The 20,697-nt window shown below is 37.0% G+C and overlaps 1 protein-coding gene across 1 annotated transcript; it reads right to left on the bottom strand.

Moving 5' to 3' along the window:
* Window positions 1-8,583: 8,583 nt before the first annotated feature.
* On the bottom strand, window positions 8,584-18,489 carry LOC140160238 (acid-sensing ion channel 1-like). Its single transcript, XM_072183514.1, has 9 exons — window positions 18,126-18,489; window positions 17,407-17,633; window positions 16,892-17,211; window positions 16,201-16,299; window positions 12,581-12,731; window positions 11,971-12,027; window positions 11,309-11,465; window positions 11,037-11,128; window positions 8,584-8,786 (listed from the first exon to the last, which is right to left on the bottom strand). The coding sequence occupies exons 1-9, from the start codon at window positions 18,368-18,370 to the stop codon at window positions 8,668-8,670; spliced, it is 1,467 nt and encodes a 488-aa protein (XP_072039615.1). The 5' UTR covers window positions 18,371-18,489; the 3' UTR covers window positions 8,584-8,667.
* Window positions 18,490-20,697: the final 2,208 nt, after the last annotated feature.

Below are 20,697 nucleotides of genomic sequence, written 5' to 3'. Positions count from 1 at the left end.
CTAATTAATGGTCTGTCACGTGACGCGTTTCAACAAATCAAAGTGCGCGATTTTGAAAAATGGGTCGTGGGGGTAATAGAATTATATTTATGGTTTAAAAGCAGTGAAGTTTTATTCTGTAATAGTTTAAACGGTTTTAAACCATATGGTTTAAATATCAGTGTACGATGCGAGTACAAGTAGAAGAATCCAATAATTAGGCATTGTAATAGACATAAAATAGACATAGATATAGTCGTACATAAAAAGGAAAAGACCCTCAAATTAACGGATGCCAATAAGTTGTGGTCTAATACCTGAGTGGCAGAAACGCTCACTGATGTTTCAAAACCAGGTGATACGGAAAATCCCAGCTCCCTCACTAACGGACGGACCCCTTGTGGGTGTAAATAAACCTGGCAATAAATCACAAACATGATATATAATGACGTCTCATCAGTGTTCCGGATACCAATGTAGCTAAAAGGGTAAAAATGACATAACATTACCAGATTCAAAAAGTTTGGAATTGCACTGTTTTTAAAACTATCGGTCTGTGCATAAAATTGAGAGATTTGATTTGCATTGCGACGGACCCTGCCATGACTCTCCAGTCTGGTAGGAGGGATAAGATCTTTTGTTCGAATACAAGCTGAGAGCCCTTCGACAAACTTATGACAATGGTCCTCCCTCCTAACAGCTATAGAGAGTCAAGCTGGCACAGATTAAGAGCGTTGTTATAACTCTCATACAATTTGCACATAACTATTTTGCAAGCTCTTCTTTATCTTTCTTTGCAGCTGCTCTAAAGTATGATCTTGAGTTGTGGTGACTCCGCGTATTCTAGTAATGGACGAACATAATTCTTGCCAAATCTTTTTAAAATCCTCTTTCCTCTTAGATTCCTCTTAAAGCAGACATGTTGTGCTTGACATTTCAAAGGTTTGAGTTTGATATTATTATTGGCAGAGAATTCACCGAATTCATCCAACACATCTTGAATTTGGTTAGATTTGGGGTGGATACAGTTCTCATACGTGGGCCAGGGCTATGTTGTAGATACCGGACAGAGTTAGCATGATAGTTAATTTTAGCTTGAGTTATTTCACGTTGAACTTAATTGGGAAGTTGACGCCATCGAGTTTTATCTTCAGCCACAAAGGCTGCTTGGCGTTCCCGAATCAATCTTTTAATTGGGGTGGAGAGCTATCATTGTCATGGTTCTTTATTATGACCATTGGGAACTAAGACTCCATTGAACTTTTTAAAAGATATTCATGTATGTGGATCCGCGATGAAACATGTAATTTAAAGGGGAAGAAAATGTCATTCTAAGTGGGACATTTCAGACATTGTTTTGTATTGTATCTTTAATAGTAATGATGATAAGTGCATAAAGGTATGCATGCTTTTTATTGTAAAGGAAAAAAAAATGTTGCAAGGAAACCAACTAGCATTTTTCAATATGGAACTTGCCATGATTAAGTAATAATAACCATGGTGGGAACAACGACCATTTTTAATTGAATAAAGTGTGCCGAGGCTTATGGATCAACGTCTAGGCGTTGTGCCTGTGCGTAGCGCACTATAAATCACTGCGCTTTTTTTTTTAAATATCGGATGTTTGACCTCCTCCAAATTCACGAAGCATTTCCTTCCGTAGATAGTGAATACAAGGCAATAGGATTCTGCTGCAACTTTCAAATATTCGGCTGCTTTTATTTCCATGTACGCTACGATATCAGGGACCACTGCAACAAATGAGGTGTCCTGATGCGTAGAAATAAATTCTACTTCGATTGGTTATCACATATTTGGCATACAATAAACGGGTTTGGAACAATGATCATTTATCATGTTTATTAAGGGGGGGGGGGTGTACTTTTTTAATGTGTTTAAACTTACTTTCAATCCAGCGCCACTGTTTTCTGATGAGGTGTATTCATACTGCTCAACATTCACACGTAAATGTAAACCATATCTACTTCCTGGTTGGTTCACTTTAAGTATGTCATTTGTATCATTTGGATTATTGAAAGTGTAGCAAATCCCCCAGTCGGTAAAAGTCCTTGTGTAATCGCAACGGTCAACTCCACGCCACGTGCAATAAACAAGCATGTCGCGTATGTCATGCGCTGACCTGGTTATTTCATCTTGAATTGAAAAGGTTCCTTGCGTCCATAGTGCTTTATATTCTGCCCAGTTAATGGTTGAAGTATTTTCCATAGCTGAAAAAGACAAAAGTTTAGAGTTGGCCACAATTATGACAATTGAACCAGTTTAGGCGTCCGAATGGTGAGAGCATGTTTACTCTGCCTGTGACTTACATGAGGTACACGCGAATGGTTTATCGTGATATGGAGTAAGTGAGTCAATCTGTATAGCAATCGCGCTCTGTTGCGCATCAACGACATAAAGCACCGGCACATCTACATGTACCGCCTTACAGTTTGCTTCGACTATATTTATTAATACATTTTATAAATACGTAAGTGACCACCTCCGCGCTGCCATAACAGCTTGTAGACACAAGCAACCTTCTACATACATTTGAATGCAAAGGCGGAACAACATTTGACTACTGTGCAGCAAAATTGTCCATTTTGTTCAACTTTGTTTTATTATATTGTAAACGTTTCCGTCGTTGAATATTTTTTCCGTCGACGTCGTCAAATATTTTCAAAATGTTGTTTTTGATAACATATTACAAATATGGAACCCCACATGTGTAATAATTTTGCTATTCAATTTATACTTCAATTTGAAAGGGTCCGGGGAAAGGGTACTTTTAGGTTGTGCATAAAATTGCTCTTATGTCAAGTGACCCCATAGCGCCATTACTGCATTATGCTGGTTTCATACTTTTCTGCCGCTTTGCCGCTGTGAAGATGATTTTACTTCACTGCGCAATCTCGCCAAAAACACAAGCGGTGACCAGCGGCAAGCCGATATATCGATCACTCCACCGCTTTGCCGCCGCGGCAGCACCGCTGGGAGTTGAATTCAAGTCAACTCGGAGCGGTGCCGCTCTGACGTATGAATACAAAATACGATTTTGGAGCGGTGCTGAGCGGCAAGAGTGGCTTTCAGAGTCATGCCGCTGTCGCTCAGCTGTTTGCCGCTTCGCTTGCAGAAAAGTACAAGCGACATGATGAAGCGTCATGCCGCTCAGCGGCAAGCGGCAGAAAATATGAAACCAGCTTTAGGCGAATCTTTACGGTATTCGTCAAATAAAAGAGACGACTGGTTTCCTCGGTGAAGTGCCTGGTGTCTTAACTTTACAAAGTCACTAAACAACACTTGTTCAGATTTTACACCTCGCCCACTGCAATAGTTATGCTAGTAATGTTTCTTTGCTGACTATGTTAATGTTACAATTATTGTTTTAAAGAAGAAAAACGGTTACAGCACATCACACCAAATTCCCCATTGGGTGCTCCATTCCTTTTAAAGAATTCGTATCTTTCTTTCTTATCAAAGAATAGTCCGACGAGTAGGACCTTTTTTTCTAAGTTACCAGACTATACACATTTCACACTATGATCACTGTCTCACATGACACGTTTTCGGGAGGGGCGGTTAGTGGATTTTTGTGGTTAATCTTTCTTGAGCGATCAGAGTTAGAGTATAGTTGGTATAAACTAAGAAACAAACAGGTCCTACTCGTCGGACTATCAAAGAAGGATTCACCCATAATTCAAAGCTGCCATTAACCAATGACGCTTAATTAAGCAATTACCCTACGATATAAGGTCAAATACCTCAGTCCATTACGTACAATATTCACGCTATCAAGAGATATTTCATAGTTCCAGTATTCTGCTTTTTTCATGAACTTCTAAATGATAAGCTAAATGAGTTTAAATCGAAGCATGTAGGGCATTCTACACAGAGGTTCATATTTTGAACAAAAACAGGAACGTGGTAAAATTCCTTAGAATTGAGTTTTTGGTTAGCATGAGCACTTTCAGCTGTAATTTTACATTAGCCCATTATAAAGAATAAACAGCGTGCCGTGATTGGGTAAATAAGATTATACGGCATATTGGGTAACAAATAAATCGAGGGGAAGCGAGTAAAAAGTTGATATTCTGATGGCTCTGGCAAAAATTGCTTCCAAAGGCTATTCGCAGGGAGATGGCAAGAAAGATCTTTATTATGGCTTACATGGTTAGATCTCGGTATCTCATTTTCAACAGCAAGGTATTTTCATGGACGATCTAATTTTCACCCCCAAAAAAACACACACCAAAAAACCCTGATAAAAAGTCAATTTCCAGAACCAAAATTCCAAGTTTGAGATTCTCTGACAAATACCGGAATTCATTTAACGTTAGGACAATTTTATGCAACACGGTTACCTCTTCTGATGGTGGTTACACTTATTGGGAAAGAAAGTTCAAGGCCAAATTTTTTCTGTTTTCTTTGCTCACCTAAATATACTACCAGTTCATTCATGGGCAGCTATCCGTATAACGTGACAAAAAAGTAACGTGATTGCTTTCAAATAATAGAATACGTCTTTTCAATGAACGATATAAACAATATTTGTTATGAAGTATTTTTTAATAAACAAAGACTAGACAAAACCTGAAGTAAATTCAACAATAGATTGCTCATCTAAATGCGGAAATACAATAAATAATAATAATAAATAAATACAACGATCAGCCAATCAACTGCCTAAGGAACGAACGAATACTTACGAAGTATTACTTACCTGAAAAACCAAATATACTATTCAAAAGAGCCAATTCTGCCTCGTCAATTTTGGACTTCCTTACTGCATTATAGTTACACAGTGTTACTACGGGAAAATCAATATCTGTAACGTACGTAACACCGACTATGCTACTAACGGGTCGAGATTTGAATTGTATGAAACTATTGGTAACGTTGACGAGTAGCCATACGATCAAGCCACAAAGTATCAAGCCCCACATGAATCTAGAATGAATACAATAATACTGCAATTGTTATCTACGAGATGACAGTGTCAAAGGAAGGTCTGCAAGGAAAACACCGGGAGAAATATACCTGCAGGGAATATTGTGTGGGTTTTCAACAATGTTTTGGTATTGTTATGCCATTTAATACTACGTGCATTTATAAAACGTTGAAAGTGACTTTATCAGATGCATTAAATTCATGGCCATGTGACGCTGTACCAGGAAATAGTCCTGGTAGTAGTACGTAGTACCATTAAAAAGACGTGCTTAGTACTTTCAAAAGACGTAAACAAAGGCTAATCCAACAAAGTTTAGGTAGAACCGAAGTGTAAGAAAAAAGATCAAAGAGTTTAGAGAATAAGCCTACAATGAGTGACAATGTACATGTAAGGGTTTCTTAGCATACTTATGCAAAACTTGTTAAGATAAAATGAAATAAATCGTACCTTCTGAAAGCCCCAATCGCTGGATTTGTCACATATTTCACACCATGAACGGTTGAATCTGCACCAAATTCGCAAAACCTCTCTTTCGCCGTGTAAGTTTTCTCAGTCTCATCAGCTGTTGTTGAAGATGTGGTGGATGATGTCATAAAACGACGGTCAGGATTCATTCGAAAATTGGGATTGCTCACGTATTTGATCCCATAAAATGCGTTAGGCTCGATACCGATTTCGCCAATCATTTTGCGGTTGTCCAGATTTCCATTGTAGATATACGTAGCCATGTTTATATTCCTGCACCTTTTCCTGACACAATGCTTGACGCTAAACCTCTTAAAGTAGAATATGCAACACGTTTGCAAATGTAGTCACTACCATTTAGGCTACATATCAATTATCCAGCGCATTTGAATGGTGTTCGTGATCATGATAATAGTTACTCTGAGTAATATTACAGGTTACACGATGATAAATGATATATTATTGTCTGTCACGAGCACAATTTGTTTATATACAACGCCCTGTAAAATACATCTAATGAACCGAACATAAATGGAGACATCTCTGGAAAGCCGACCACGCATAACGTCAAGTGCATAGACGAGTCGGATATGAATTTATATTCAAAACAATACCAACATGCTTCGTATTGAATTAGATAGTTCTAGACATCGAACAGAATTGAAACACACGGTACACATCACGCGGTAACGCATGTAATTTGCAATAAATTTTAAAAAGGTTTTTAATAACACAAGCAATTATAAAGCAAGCGTAATAATAGTACACCTAATGAAATGTTGCTCCTTGACGTAGTCGGATCAAAATTAGCGCATTTTCAGTTGCATAAGCAAATATTGAACTAAATTGTTAAAGTGTAATAATTCAGTGTTTGGGTCATTCCATGTCAAATCAACCAAAATAATTGAAAAAGAATTACTCATTTATGACATCCAATTTGAATAAAAGTCATTTCTCATTTCAATCGACTTGCTAGCCCAGACATATCACTCTGTTGAGATGACAGCTGCGATCAAGGTTCTCACTTCTATAAAAGAGTTTGCCTCCGACAAATAGATCAGCGTAGGCTAAGCCGGATCTGCTTCTCACTTCTATTAAAGAGTTGGACTCAAACATATAGTTCAGCGTAGGCTAAGGTTTCTCACTATAAAAGAGTTTGACTCCAACACAAAGATCATACTAAGCTGAGGTTGATCTTATTCTCACTTCTACCGTGTCTATAAAAGAGTTTGACGCCAACAGATAGATCACACTAGGATCTTCTTCTCACTTCTATAAAACAGTTTGACTCCAACACATAGATTACACTAGGCTAAGGATGATCTGATTCTCATTTTTATAAAAGAGTTTGAATCCAGCGGATAGACAAGGTTGATCTGCTTCTTACTTCTATAAAAGAGCTTGACTCCAACAAATAAATCAGGCCGGGGCATTTACAAAAGAGAGGTTTAATCTTTCTCGTGATCAGCGTGGCCTTTAAATTGATAGGGTACTCATTACAACAAGTTACCATAGACCGAGTGACAAACTCTAATGATCTTTGACATCATCATCCAATTTACATCTCGCCGTCCACAACCAATACAATTGGACATGACATATCATTTATACACAATGCGATAGAAAAGGATTTAATAGTGTCTTTATTATGCAAATAACCAGTTTCCCTGTTCCATGGTGTATCGGGAACTAACCCTCTATTATACTAAGTAATTTTCGCAATTTTACGTGCTGAAGGCTACACTCTGCATACCTCAGTAAATGAAGTAAACATCTAAAGAAAAGATAGCTGTAAATTTGTGTGATGAGCACCATTAGCCTGTTTGCCAATGGGCATTATAGCCAAAATTTATGAATCTTGCAAGGTACATGAAGGAAAAATATCCGGATGGTGTCCAGATTTGGCTCGAAAGCCTCGAATATACCTTATGGTCGATACTATCGGGTTAGTTTGATATTTTTATGAATGAACTGTAGTATGAATGATAGCAATGGCGTTATCGGGCCTTGATTCACTAAAACAGTTAAAATGCTTGGTTTAAATTACATCGGTACGCGAGTCGTTTTTTCAAGTTTTAAATTTTTTTTTACATGAAATATGAATATAACATATTCAAATCAATATTATTTGTGATATTTTGGCCTAAATACATTTGTTTAGCAAGATACGGCATTCGAAAGGAGTGGATACGTACAGTTGGTCTATACCCTTGAGTGTGTGATTATTACATAGTCAATTCACCACGGGTGAATGGGAGATGTCCGCCAACTTTTTCTAATGTTGCCTTTAGTGCATGGTGTCCTGGGTTCAATTCCCAGCGGCGGAGATTTGCTGTGATACGTACTTGAAAAAAAAAGTCTGAAATTAATTGGCAATAACTGTAGATTAAATTCAGACTTCCGCTCTCCCAAATGGTTCATTTAGAATAGGGTAAATGAATCACGAAAGTACCCCGTCCTTCGGAGGGGACGTTAAGCCGTCGGTCCCGTGTATAGAGAGCCATACCTGTACATGTATCTCGCAGCCAGTTTCGAAAAGAGTAGGGTGTTCACCCCTGACTGTTCCCAACCCGCTCTGGTGTTCCAATGGACCCCAATGAAAATAAGCTTCAATATCATAATATAGAGGCTTCCTTGGGTTATCCAGAGTTGTCAAAGCCCGAACAAAGAAAACAAAATGATATCAATGATACTAGTCATCCAAACATTGCAAGTTGCAGAAACTGAACGTATTATTTGCTTTCTTATTACAATAGTAATTTTGTAATGCAGCTAGCAGGCAGGTTCCTATATAGCACCTAATTCTCTTAGGCATTTACAGACGTAGACGCTCATTTGTACTTTAAAATTGCAAATCGATAAACGTTAAGTTAATTGAATCAACACATTGCGTTTAGCTTCTACTATTACTTCACTGTATTGGGTAGGGTGTGTGGGAGGGGAGCGTAGGTGTGGTGGAGGTGGGGGCTGATGGGTGTGTACATGTGAATGGGTAGTGTGGGAAATAATGTGATTGTATAAGAGCGTGTATTATTGTTGTTGTTGTTGTTGTTGTTGTTGTTGTTGTTGTTGTTGTTATTATTATTATTATTATTATTGTTGTTGCTGTTGTTGTTGTTGTTGTTATATCGAATTATATGGTTATATATTTGGTCATTTCTTATGTACATTACAACATCTATCCCACTCAGGATATCAAGGAAATCTTTCCTAAAATTAAATGGTACAATACGTATACAAGAAGAGCATTATTCTGCCAATACGTCTATGTTTGTTCATCTTCGATGTACTTTACAACATCTATTCCACAAAGACACTAGTAAAAAGTCAATGAATTCCACGACACTCAGTATACTCATTCCCACAAACAAACCCATTGAACCACCAATATCACCTGCAATAGAATAAACAAAAAACAAATTGTTAATAATACTGCGTGATTTGCTCACAAGGACGCCTTCAATTTGTTTTAGTTTCTACTATTTTCACGATTGTCACCCAGCAAACACAAAACGTTTTCGACATCATTCGCTAAAGGTTATAAAAGTTTGTCAGAAAACGTTTAAATGTCGGGTTATATAAAGGGTATATTAAGAGCATAAAACGTTTTCATAACCTTAAAAAACATTTTTTGATAATCTACTGCTCTGCAAACAAAAATGATTTACAGAAAACGTTTAAATGTCGGGTTATATAAAGGGTATAAAAACGTTTTGATAACATTCCAAAAACATTCTTAAAAACTTGATACAAAAACATTCTAAACAAAATGTTATTTTGGGGTTGAAAAAATATTTTGCAAAAAATGTTTGCCCAAAATATTTTCAATAACGTTTTAAAAACGTTTTCATGACCTTTATAATAACCCGACATTTAAATGTTATTAAAAGGTTTTGAAAAAAAACCATTTTAAGAACATTTCTGTGTTTGCTGGGTTCAAATATTTTGACATAATGTTATTTAAGTATTGACACAATATTTGGCAAAAATGTTTGCAAAAAATAGTTTACAATAACATTTTTTGAAAACATTTAAAAATATTGTTGTAGTGTGTTTTCATACAACACGTTTTAAAACGTTATCATGACCTTTATATAACCCGACATTTTAATGTTATTAAAACGTTTTTACCTAAACCAAAAGCCAAAATATAACTTATGTAAAACGTTTTTAAAACGTTTTTGTGTTTGCTGGGCATACCCAATGGTGTAATTAAAAAGTACGACAATTCCCCCCATTGAGCTCCACATTTAAGGGGCTGCGTATTCTTTCATTTTACCTAATTATTTCGGCTTAAATAATCATATTATGTAATATTATTTAGCAAAGAACAACAAAATTAAAATTTGACTAAAATCATTATGGCTTTAAGGGATCTAAAAATGAGCGTTTATTGCGTTTCGACAGTATTTTTTGTAGGACATGAGAGCACCTCAGACCTATCGAATTGCATTCTGAATACGAAGCATGTCTTTCTGATATCAAGTAATTTTCATTTTTGAAAATCACAATATAATACAAATTTTATGACAAATTATAAAAATTTGATATTTTTCAAATTTTTGATATATAACAGTCCTCGAAGTAAATTATATAAATCTAATGATATATTCTTAAAGTGTATGTAGCAGGGAGGAAAAGCCGACGGTCAATTGAAAATTTTGACCTTTCATATTGAAGATATGGATTTTTTCCCAAAAAGACCTATTTTTTTTGGTGTTTTGGGAAAAAAATCCATATCTTCAATACGAAAGGTCAAAATTTTCAATTGATCGTCGGCTTTTCATCCCACCTACATACACTTTAAGTATAAATCATCAGATTTATAAAGTTTACTTCAAGTACTGTTAAATATCAAAAATATCAATTTTAATGATTTGCCATAAAATGTGTATTAAATTGCGAATTTCAAAAAATCAAAATTATTTGATATCAGAATGACATTCTTCGTATTCAGAATGCAATTCGATATGTCTGATGTGCTCTGATGTCCCAAAATAAATAGTGTCCAAACGTTCATGCCCCAGCCCTTAAGGAGTGAGCAACAATTAAAAACATACAAATAAATAAAACATAAAACTCAATAGTTTATTCCGACTTTCAACAACCCCAGTGTGGCAACACACATATACACCCCTACTCACACCAGGATTCTTGTGGGGTCCAGCATTATGCGCGTGTGTGTGTGTCTTCTGGAGTATAATTCTTATCATACCATTCTTGTGGGATACAAAAAACTTACCACCAATAGTTTGTGGGGAACTTTTTTTTACACATACCCATTACCCCCCCATCCCCTCTGTGAGGTACCATTAAAATAGCGTTTCAGGCCTATAAGCAAGCTATTTTTTCTTTATGGGACCTAAGATTTATACCCCACAAAGAACTTGTACCCCACAAGCTATTGCTGCAACTTACACAGTACCCCATAAGAATGCTGGCACAAGTGCAACCCCGTCCCCACACCCTACATTCACGCGTTCGCACCCTTCCCACCCACCCGCTCACGAAGCAAACCCAAAATTAATGCAACACGGTTGATCAAGGAATCTAAAATATACATTATTTTGACTAACAAAGAAATTTGCCGCGGATCACATTAGTAACTGATAGTGAAATTATGAGCAATTTATTATGCACTTACTTTGCAGACTTGTTGAAGTATAAGCAGGTATTTGGGTAACATTGCTATAGCTTAATTCTTCAAAGAACACACGCACATCCAGAATATTTTTCCTGTGAAAGATAAATATAGTTTTTTAAATATAATTATTATGATTAGTTTAAATGCACGGAATTCAAACACATTTATCAGACTTTTTAGTACCATTATAATTACTACAAAATGTTGGTACATTTCATTAATACGCAACACGTAACGCATTCACATACAAAAACAAAAATGTCAAAACTCACCTAATTTGTCCTTCTGAGAGGTTCATTCCAACAGAAATTGTTTTTACCAGTAGGTCGTTTGGAAAATAAGCATGAGATAAGCGAGCATTATAAACGACTCCATCACACGATTTTGGACAGTCACATTCGGCATTCTTATTTTCTTTGATAAATTTGTCTGAAATGAGAAAAGAATAAAACCTACAATAACCATATAGTAACTATACTGAGTTTTGAGTACATCGTTACGAAAATGCAACTGGTGCTGTTTATTATGAATCAAATTTACCACACACGATATGATATTACCGCCTATAATAATCTCTGCTGTGTACCATGGTCATAACTGAAAAGCACTTTGTCATTAATATGTACCACTTCCGACAATACCGAATATCAAATTTACCTTTGACTGTTTATAGTGCGCCAATATCGATCTGTTTAGAAAAATATCGGCATGCGGTACATTCCCGATACGACTAGTGTTTATAGGGACGAATTTTTGGACATATTTCTGACTGCACATGGTACACATGGCACAGGTACTGTCCCGGGGTACTATGCAGCTGACTTTCAAACTCCCTTATAATGGCCGATGATTAGATTTGATAAAAAATATCAAGTATAACTTGAAATCTAGTTTGAAGTCTATTATTTTTCGAAATTCTAATCTGAGTATGTACCTTCTGCGTCACCTATACACTCGTTAGCTGTTTTAAGATCACATGGCGTAGCATTTCCTGTGGATATATTAAGAAAATGTGAGAAAGTTATAGCATAAACGTTAAACGTTTTTACTTTACTCTCTATAACTCTCTTGTCCTTCCATACCTTTCTTATGGTGCTCTTGTGTGAGCTGACCCCAACAACAAAAACTTACAATCGCTCTTTCTTCTTCAAAGGAGAGTTATTAGAACTTGCACTTATCCCTATGGCTTGCTCACACTGGTCTTTTATTTTCCTCTCTTCATACTCTGAAAGTACTATATGATATCTATAAATTTCAACTTGGTTCTTTTATGTATCAGTTCCACAATTGTCTCTTCCCTTCTGATCTTCTACATGATGTCGTCAATATAGATATATCAGTTCACTCTTATAACGCCAGACACGCCAATCAGCATGATCAGCCTTTCATTATTCATACCAAAATTGTACTTGCTGGTAATACATCTAAAACCAGAGGACCTCTTCTGTGGAACACTTTACTATTAAAGCAGTTTCTCACAAGCTTTGAGACTAAGGTTTAAATTAATTGGCCTGATCATGTCTTTTTTATATCATAGCGTCTACCTTGATATCTAAATTCTTTGCACTTGCATATATCTATCACAAACATTTCTTTACATTCCTGTATGCAGCCCGGTACTGTGTACGTCTCGGAAAAATTAAGCGACTCTGTCGAAGGTCTACATTTCGAGTAGGGATGAGGTAAATTGTTCACCTTAAATTACAAGAAAAACAAAATAAGTGTTAATTTTCGAAATTCTATGATTTGACTAACACCAACTCAAACATACGGCACCGCCTACATACACCCTGACATACACCCACACCCCAATACAACACAATACAATACAATTTATAGTAATGCAGTTTATCCATGATCATATCCATATCCTTTGCCAATTATTGCAGCTACGAGGGTCATTCAGTAAGTTCTGCCTACACTAAAATAACTCTGGTTCTATAAATGGTAACTACTTTGAATTTGGCATGAAAATACAATGGGACGTCACCTACACTTGCTTGCAAATGTATAATTGAGACTCATTGAAGAGATTCATCAGGATTGTCTATATAAATTATTACTAGAGTTCTCATAACAAATCCAGGTACTCACAATTAGTAGTGACGTTTCGCAACCTTACTGGCTGGTTGCTTCTTCTTGACTGAGCTGTATCCAATGCTAGCACTTGCTGTCTTAGCTGTAGTGTTGCCAGTTGATTTTTCTTGGATAAGCTGATTGTAAGCATGAACTTGTGCGTATCCTCACCAGACTTAAACAAGAAAACAAGAAAACAAGATCACGCAGACAGACTATCAGTACCTTTATCCGACTTCTGAAAGTATTCCACGGATTTATTGTACCCCAAAAATCCACAAGCCAGGAACTCCCTTAAGACCCATCGTGGACTATACCGGGTCCATAGGGTATGCCACATCTAGATCATTAGCAGATATTTTAGGACCACTGATAGGAAACACTGAACATCATGTGAACAATTCTGCTCAGCTGGCGGAAGATCTGTCAGAAGTCATGATTGAGGAAGACAACATGTTCATCTCGCACGATGTAGTTTCATTATTTACAAACACGCCCATAGACAAAGCACTTGAAGTCATCAAAGACCGACTTGCAGGTGACAAGACTTTAAAAAAGCCGACACTTCTCAGCGTAGATGACATCATGGAACTCTTGAAATTCATTTTAACAACGACGTATTTCACTTTCAAAGGGCAAATATACAAGCAACTTTGTGGAGCAGCGATGGGAAGCCCCGTGTCTCCAATAGTGGCCAATTTCTTTATGGAATTTCTTGAACAATCAGCCATTGCCACCGCTCCCATTGAATGCCAGCCTAGCCTTTGGAAACGATACGTAGATGACATTTTGGAGATCATCCATAAAGGAAGTGCAGACAAGCTCACAGACCATCTAAATCAGGTTGATAGCACAGGAAATATAAAGTTCACTTATGAAACAGAGGAAGAGGGGAAGATTCCATTTTTAGATACTCTTATCATAAGAAAAGCAGATGGATCGGTCAAACTGTTGGTGTACAGAAAGAAAACACACACCGATCAATACCTCAATTTTCAATCCCATCACCCACTTCATCATAAGCTAGGGGTCATCAGAACCCTTTTGGACAGAGCAGATCGCATTGTTACCGAGCAAGAAGACAGAGATAAAGAGGAGGAACACATCAAGCAGGCACTCAGCAAATGTGGTTATCCAGACTGGTCGTTTGAGAGAGTCAAACAGCAGCGCACCAACAAAACCGTTAAGTCCAAACCTAAGAAGAACTCGGACGATACAAAATCTCGGGGTATGGTAGTTATACCATATGTGCAGGGTGTCTCAGAGAAAGTTTAGCGGATTCTGAAGAAACACAGTGTCTCTGCAGCAGTGAAGCCACACACCACACTGAGGAACATGTTAGTTCACCCTAAAGATAAAAGGGACATAAGTGAAACATCAGGGTGTGTGTATGAAATTCCTTGTCGCAACTGCACCCACACTTATGTTGGGGAAACAGGAAGACAGTTTGGAACAAGAATGAAAGAACATCAGAAAGAATCAGATAAAATCAGCCAAAGGACGTGTACCAGAGCCGCTCGGTTATCATCGGTTTCAGAACAACACAAGTCTGCCATTTCAGATCACGTCGCAGAGCACAACCACATCATAGACCGGCAGGGGGCCAAAATTCTTCATCGAGAAAGCGATAAGTTCCCAAGATGGATAAGAGAGTCAATCTGGATCAGGAGGCGCAACGAGCAAGCTATGAACAATGAGGGGCGCAGCTTATTTTCTCAGTCATGCTTACAATCAGCTTATCCAAGAAAAATCAACTGGCAACACTACAGCTAAGACAGCAAGTGCTAGCATTGGATACAGCTCAGTCAAGAAGAAGCAACCAGCCAGTAAGGTTGCGAAACGTCACTACTAATTGAATATATGAATACAAAAGCCACCTAAGTCCATACTTTGGCCAAATTGAGTTAAGCATGGGAAATTGTTGCTATACATAGGCCTGTCATATGTATGAAACAACAACTCAAATTCATTCTCTGTGTCTATTAAGCATGTGAAAAATAGCATGTATGAAAGAATCACCCAATTCCATGATTTGAGTCTTGTAACACATTGATTGAAATCCATTATATATAAAAGTCCACTTGTAACACATTCATTGCTAGAGAGTGAATTTTGAACAAAAAATGGGTTTAATAAAGGAAAGTGTGTGGTTTATATTACATGTCAGAATGCTTATCAACATTATACATACCTGTGTGCTTTATTTTGTATTATCTTACTAGTGGTAATCTCATTCTAACATTGTTGTCTTTGTATATGATTCAAAAACCACCTAAGTCCAAAATTTAAAATGAACCCCACGAAGTCCCTGAAATGCTAATCGTCATACCTAATACAGGTTAATCCACTCATTTGCACGTAAAACTTACCATATTGACCAGGTAAATCTAACTGAAGGAATTAAAATGATACACAGGTTTTTCTCTCAAAATCACTTCCTATGGACTTAGGTGGCTTTTGTATTCATGTATTCAATTGTGAGTACCTGGATTTGTTATGAGAACTCTAGTAATAATGTATATTGAGACTGTTTACAGGTTTTTGTAGGTGACCCAGAATCAATCAGATTTGATATACCGAAAACGGTAAAAATTTGTACAACATTTAAATGAAAATATGTGTAATATGTGATTGTCCCAGCATCCCATTTATAATATTATTGCTATATCAGAGTACTAGTATACTAATCTGCTTCAGGACCATCTGTATGAAATGATTTTTAAGTTTCGTCTGAAAGCTGGAAGTTAAAAATTCAGATTAATTTCTTCGGTGTTCATGTGTTCAATTGCCAGGTGATATTTTCATAGCAGGCTTAATATGCTTCCAGTTAGCCCTTTTTCCAGTAAAGAAAATTTCTGCATAAAATGTCTTTTGGGCATTTTTACGAAAAGCACCAAATTTGATAACATTATTTTCTTATCTGCTAGTCCTTTCTTTGTTAAATAGCAATGTTTTTTGTTTTTTTTACTTTAAAGTAGCACACAATTTTACAAGAAAAAGGAGGCTAAAAGGGAACCCCTTTCAAACACATGCCTACGTAATGGAGTGCGAGTAAGTTCTGGATTACCCCAATCTCCAATATGCTTACCTGAGTGACAGAAACGCTCACTGCAGTTTCAAACCCAGGGGATACAGAAAATCCGAGCTCCTTCACTAACGGACGAACGCCTCGTGGATGTAAATAAACCTGAAAATTAAAACAAATAACATGAACATAAAGTAACTTAAAAATATACTTCTTAAACTTTGACTTCCGTTGCATATCGTTTAATTTAATCATTAAGAACAATAATGTGTTAGCAGCATTGTGGAGGATTTGACCAAATGCGGAATTAGAATTACTTAGTGTTGTGCTATGATGAACCATGGAAGAATAGCAAATTTTGTTACCCATTTTTTTTTCAAAACGTCTGTAAAAATTTATTTTGCATCTGGGTCACCCCAAACTCCAGCGTGTATCTCAAAAAACGTTATAATCCAAAGAAAAAATATCAAAAATATAGGGACTCTCGTTAGTTGTTTACCAGATATCACAGCACTACACTAAACAACGGAGAAATATATATTGTCCATATCCCCTTTGTCCTTATCGTTAAAAAAGTTCGTACAATCGTACAACTTGTAACAAGCATTATAATTAATCTTTGCATAGTGTTGCCGTTTTTTCATTTAAATAAACGAAAACACTGCGCAAATGTGTAAGATACGATAGAAAGATCCATCGGTTCATATCGGGGCACCGATAGCACTATAGGAACAAATAAGACGTTGAGCCTTACTTTAAACCCTGCACCAGGGTTTTCCGTTGACGTATACTCATGCTGCTCGGCATTCAGACGTAAATGTAAACCATATCCACTTCCTGCTTGATTTACTGTTAGTACGTCGTTTTTATCATGTGGATTGTTGAAAGTATGGCACACCCCCCAGTCGGTAATCGTTGTTTTAAAGTCCGTGTAATCGCAAAGTTCTACTCCACGCCATCTGCACCAAAGAAGCATATCGCGTATGTCATGTGCTGTCTTGGTTAATTCATCTATAAGTGAAAAGTTTGCTTGCTTCAAAAATGGTTCGTATTTTGCCCAGTTGATGTTTGTAGCTGAAAAGGTCCAAATTAAAAGTGGATTAAAATCAGTGACAAGGACAAGGAAGCAATAGAGCGTGTAGGTTATCCGGATACGAAGGGACCGTGCATCTACGTTCATCTATTCTTGTAAAAAAGGTTAAATGTTACAACAAACTTAAAAATTAATCGACAGAGCAACCATTCGACGAACAAACAAGTACTAATTACCTGAATTTCCAAATATTGTATTCAAAAGAGTCAATTTCGTGTCGTCAATCTTAGACCTCCGTATCTGGTTGTAGTTACATAACGTTATTGTGGGAAAATCAATATTGGTAACGTATGTAACGCCAACAACGCTACTAACGGGTCGCGATATATATTGTGCAAAGCTATTGGTCACGTTGAACGAAAGCCATGTGAAAAAGCCGCAGAGAATCAAGCCCCACAACAATCTGAAAAGAATACAATTATTGTATTGTACAGGTTGTCGCTGAAAGACACGTATAGTCGGAAAAATTTAAAGTGGATTAAAGTGGCAAAGAAAAGGCTTAGATTCGTACTTAATCTTAAAGTCTTAAAGGAGTATTTCGTGATCCTAGCATCCTCTATTTATGTCATTTTTCAGTACATATCCACGAAAAAAACCTATTCCCAAAATTTCAGTTGATTCCGATTTTGCGTTTGCGAGTTATGCATGATTATGTGTATTACACTGCTCCATAGACAATGCGTTGTAATTTCGTTCTGGTGCACCAGAACGAAATTCAAATTTCACGATATCTTTGCAAAACGAATTAATCTGCAAGAAATATTTAGCCAGAGGTTTCCAGTGATATAAAAATCTCAACTTTTTTTTTTTTTTGTGGGGGGATGAGGCTGTGGATCACGAAGTGCCCCTTTAAGTTGAATACATGTATGTGAAGATAAAATGAAAATAATCGTACCTTCTGAAAATCCCAATCTCTGTATTTGTCACAAATCTTACGCCATGAATGGTTGAATCTGCACCAAACTCAAAAAATCTCTCTTTCACTGTCTTAGTTGTCTCAGTATCAGCTGGTGATGTGGTGGATGATGTTGTAAAATGGTCAGTATTCGTCCTGATATTGGGATTACTCACGTCCTTCATCGCAATTTCTCCAACCCCGTTTTGACTATCCAGATTTCCATTGTAGCTGTAAGAAGCCATTATTTCTCAGACCACAACTCTAAACGTGTCTGATTGCAGACTATTAGAAAGGTTCTGATGATACCATGATTGTAGTCGCTCGTAAATGCCATAATCAATCGCACGTTCATAATTCGGCGTATTTGGTATGAACTTTGTTTAATTTTGTTTACCTGTAAAATAAATTTAATGGACTGAATGTAATGGAAACAGTGACGTCCACGCAATGATGATATCGTCGATACCAAGTGCAAAAGATGAGTCTCATTATTTTTTAATCCACGAAAGGTGAGAAATTAAAAAGAATATTAAAATGTGATATTTGCATGATTATTGGTAAAACTATCAAGAGAATACAAAGCTTAGTATTGGGTTAGACGGTTGGTTATAGATGGTGAATTTGGAATTTTTTTTAGAATTCAAATTCATAAAACTCTTCATCCCGCAGTAATTATATTAGCCGCAAATTAATGGACGATTAAAAAGCTTTTAATTACGTCGGAAAAAAATGTGCGCGGTGGCGTATTATTAAATTGCGCAATTTGTGATGCATAAAAGAAAACATTGATCGTAATTGACTAATTGTTTAATGGCCGAAGCGTTCATGTTATTGAGTTTCATGACAGAGGGTATTAATAAAACATCAAAAAATTAGTTCTTGTCTTTATCGCCACGCCTACAGTCAGTGGCGTAGCCAGGATTTTGAAGCAGGTGGGTGGGTGGATGTTTGCACAACTTGTAAATGTACCGATGGATTTTTTTTACCGACGGAAGTTGTGAATTGATGAGCCCATTTGAAAAAGTGGAAATCTGAGAGCGTCCTCTTATTTTAACTCGCGCCTACAAGCCCTTCCCCATATACGCGCATGGGCACGCATAGCACTCTTTATTATCCCTGCATAAGTCATCGACGTCTCGGAGCCCGGTCTCGGAGCATATGGCTCTCCAGCGACTTGCAGTTTCAAGATGCAACGCGCCAATGAATTAATATAGTATGGCCATATCACTGGTTGCGTTTTCGCGATTAATTATGGGCATCGACTTACCTGCCCGTGACTTCTCTCTAATCCTAAGGGTCGCTAGTGCGAAGAACAAAACCATAATGCTTGATTCACTCGGTCGGACATCCGGGAACATTGCCCCCTTCGTCCCCTTTGCACAAGCGCGCGCATAGCAACCAGCTCGAGAAAGGGGAACTTGACATTCGCTGCACATGCGCACACTGGTTTTACAAAGCTATTTCCCCTTTGTGACGTCAGCCCGACCAAGAGAATACTGTAATAACGATTTAAATGTTGAATTTTGATTTTGAGTTATTATCTCATAATAAAGAGGTGAAATTACTTTTTAGTAGATGTTTAGATAATTGAATGGTCATTGGCTTCTATTCGCTGTAGAAGTGGCGTAATGGGATTAACTACCATAACAATAGATTAATACAATTTTGACTATGTCGCTCTGCACTACAACGGTCACCTATGCAATGTGCATTGAACCATATCATGCTGATCACTCGCACTTGTATTCAATCTATGATAGCAGACATACACAGGTGATGAGTGCAACCTGCCCGTAGTGCAGTGTGATATAGTCAAAATTGTATTCATCTATTGCTATGGTAGTTAATCCGATTTATTACGTTACTTCTACAACGAATTGCAAAGAGATTAACATAACACTTTCCATCCACCATTGACAACATTGAATGTTAGAAGCCCTAACTCAGAGATTGTAGATTTCAGTTAATGCCAGAAAGACGTAACTCAGTACTTAAAGGAATACTAAAGAATATCTTAAATTCTACTATTCTTAATATAATGACTAGGATACAACTTCCGGTTATAGGACCAAACTTGAGTTAAATCAGACACTTACAATGTGAGTTGTAAACAGGTTTAGTTATGACCTTTTGTTATAAAAGGTCATAAAACTATAGGTTGTAGTCATTTCAAGAGGATATAATGTTAAATGTGGAAGAATCATACGTTTCATTTGATGACAAACTGATGGGTACCAATCATTTTGATACACCTTGTCCATCTGAGGAATGTGGTTTAATTGTCACTGTGTTTACTATTCTATACAGACATTGAGAGACTCGACCTCCATCAATAGGACTTAGTCTGGATATTTTGAAAGACAACTCATAGCTGAATTAATTACATCGCCGAGCTATTAGCGATTGGTTTTTAGCCAATGATTGGTTTTTAACCAACTCGCTCATCGAGCGCGGAGTATAAGCTTATTTTGTGAGCAGCTACTCTCAGCATCCGGCGGGCAGTTTATAAAGACACGTACTTTGATGCCTATACAATATACTTCTTTATCTGGCGTGGACGATGTGCAGT

Source organism: Amphiura filiformis, chromosome 9 (assembly GCF_039555335.1).
Source record: "Amphiura filiformis chromosome 9, Afil_fr2py, whole genome shotgun sequence".
NCBI classification, from domain to species: Eukaryota; Metazoa; Echinodermata; class Ophiuroidea; order Amphilepidida; family Amphiuridae; genus Amphiura; species Amphiura filiformis.
Note: the sequence above shows the minus strand (reverse complement) of the source record. Positions and strands in the feature narration are given on the sequence as shown.

Bases quoted from the DNA above. Each gene is read 5' to 3' on its own strand.
- LOC140160238 (XM_072183514.1), bottom strand. From the start codon at position 18,370: ATGGCTTCTTACAGCTACAATGGAAATCTGGATAGTCAAAACGGGGTT. The intron at 12,028-12,580 runs GTAGACGCTATG...ATATATCCACAG, and splicing joins CAAAGAATTTAGATATCAAG to GAAATGCTACGCCATGTGAT. The intron at 11,466-11,970 runs GTACATACTCAG...TTCTCATTTCAG, and splicing joins GTGTATAGGTGACGCAGAAG to ACAAATTTATCAAAGAAAAT.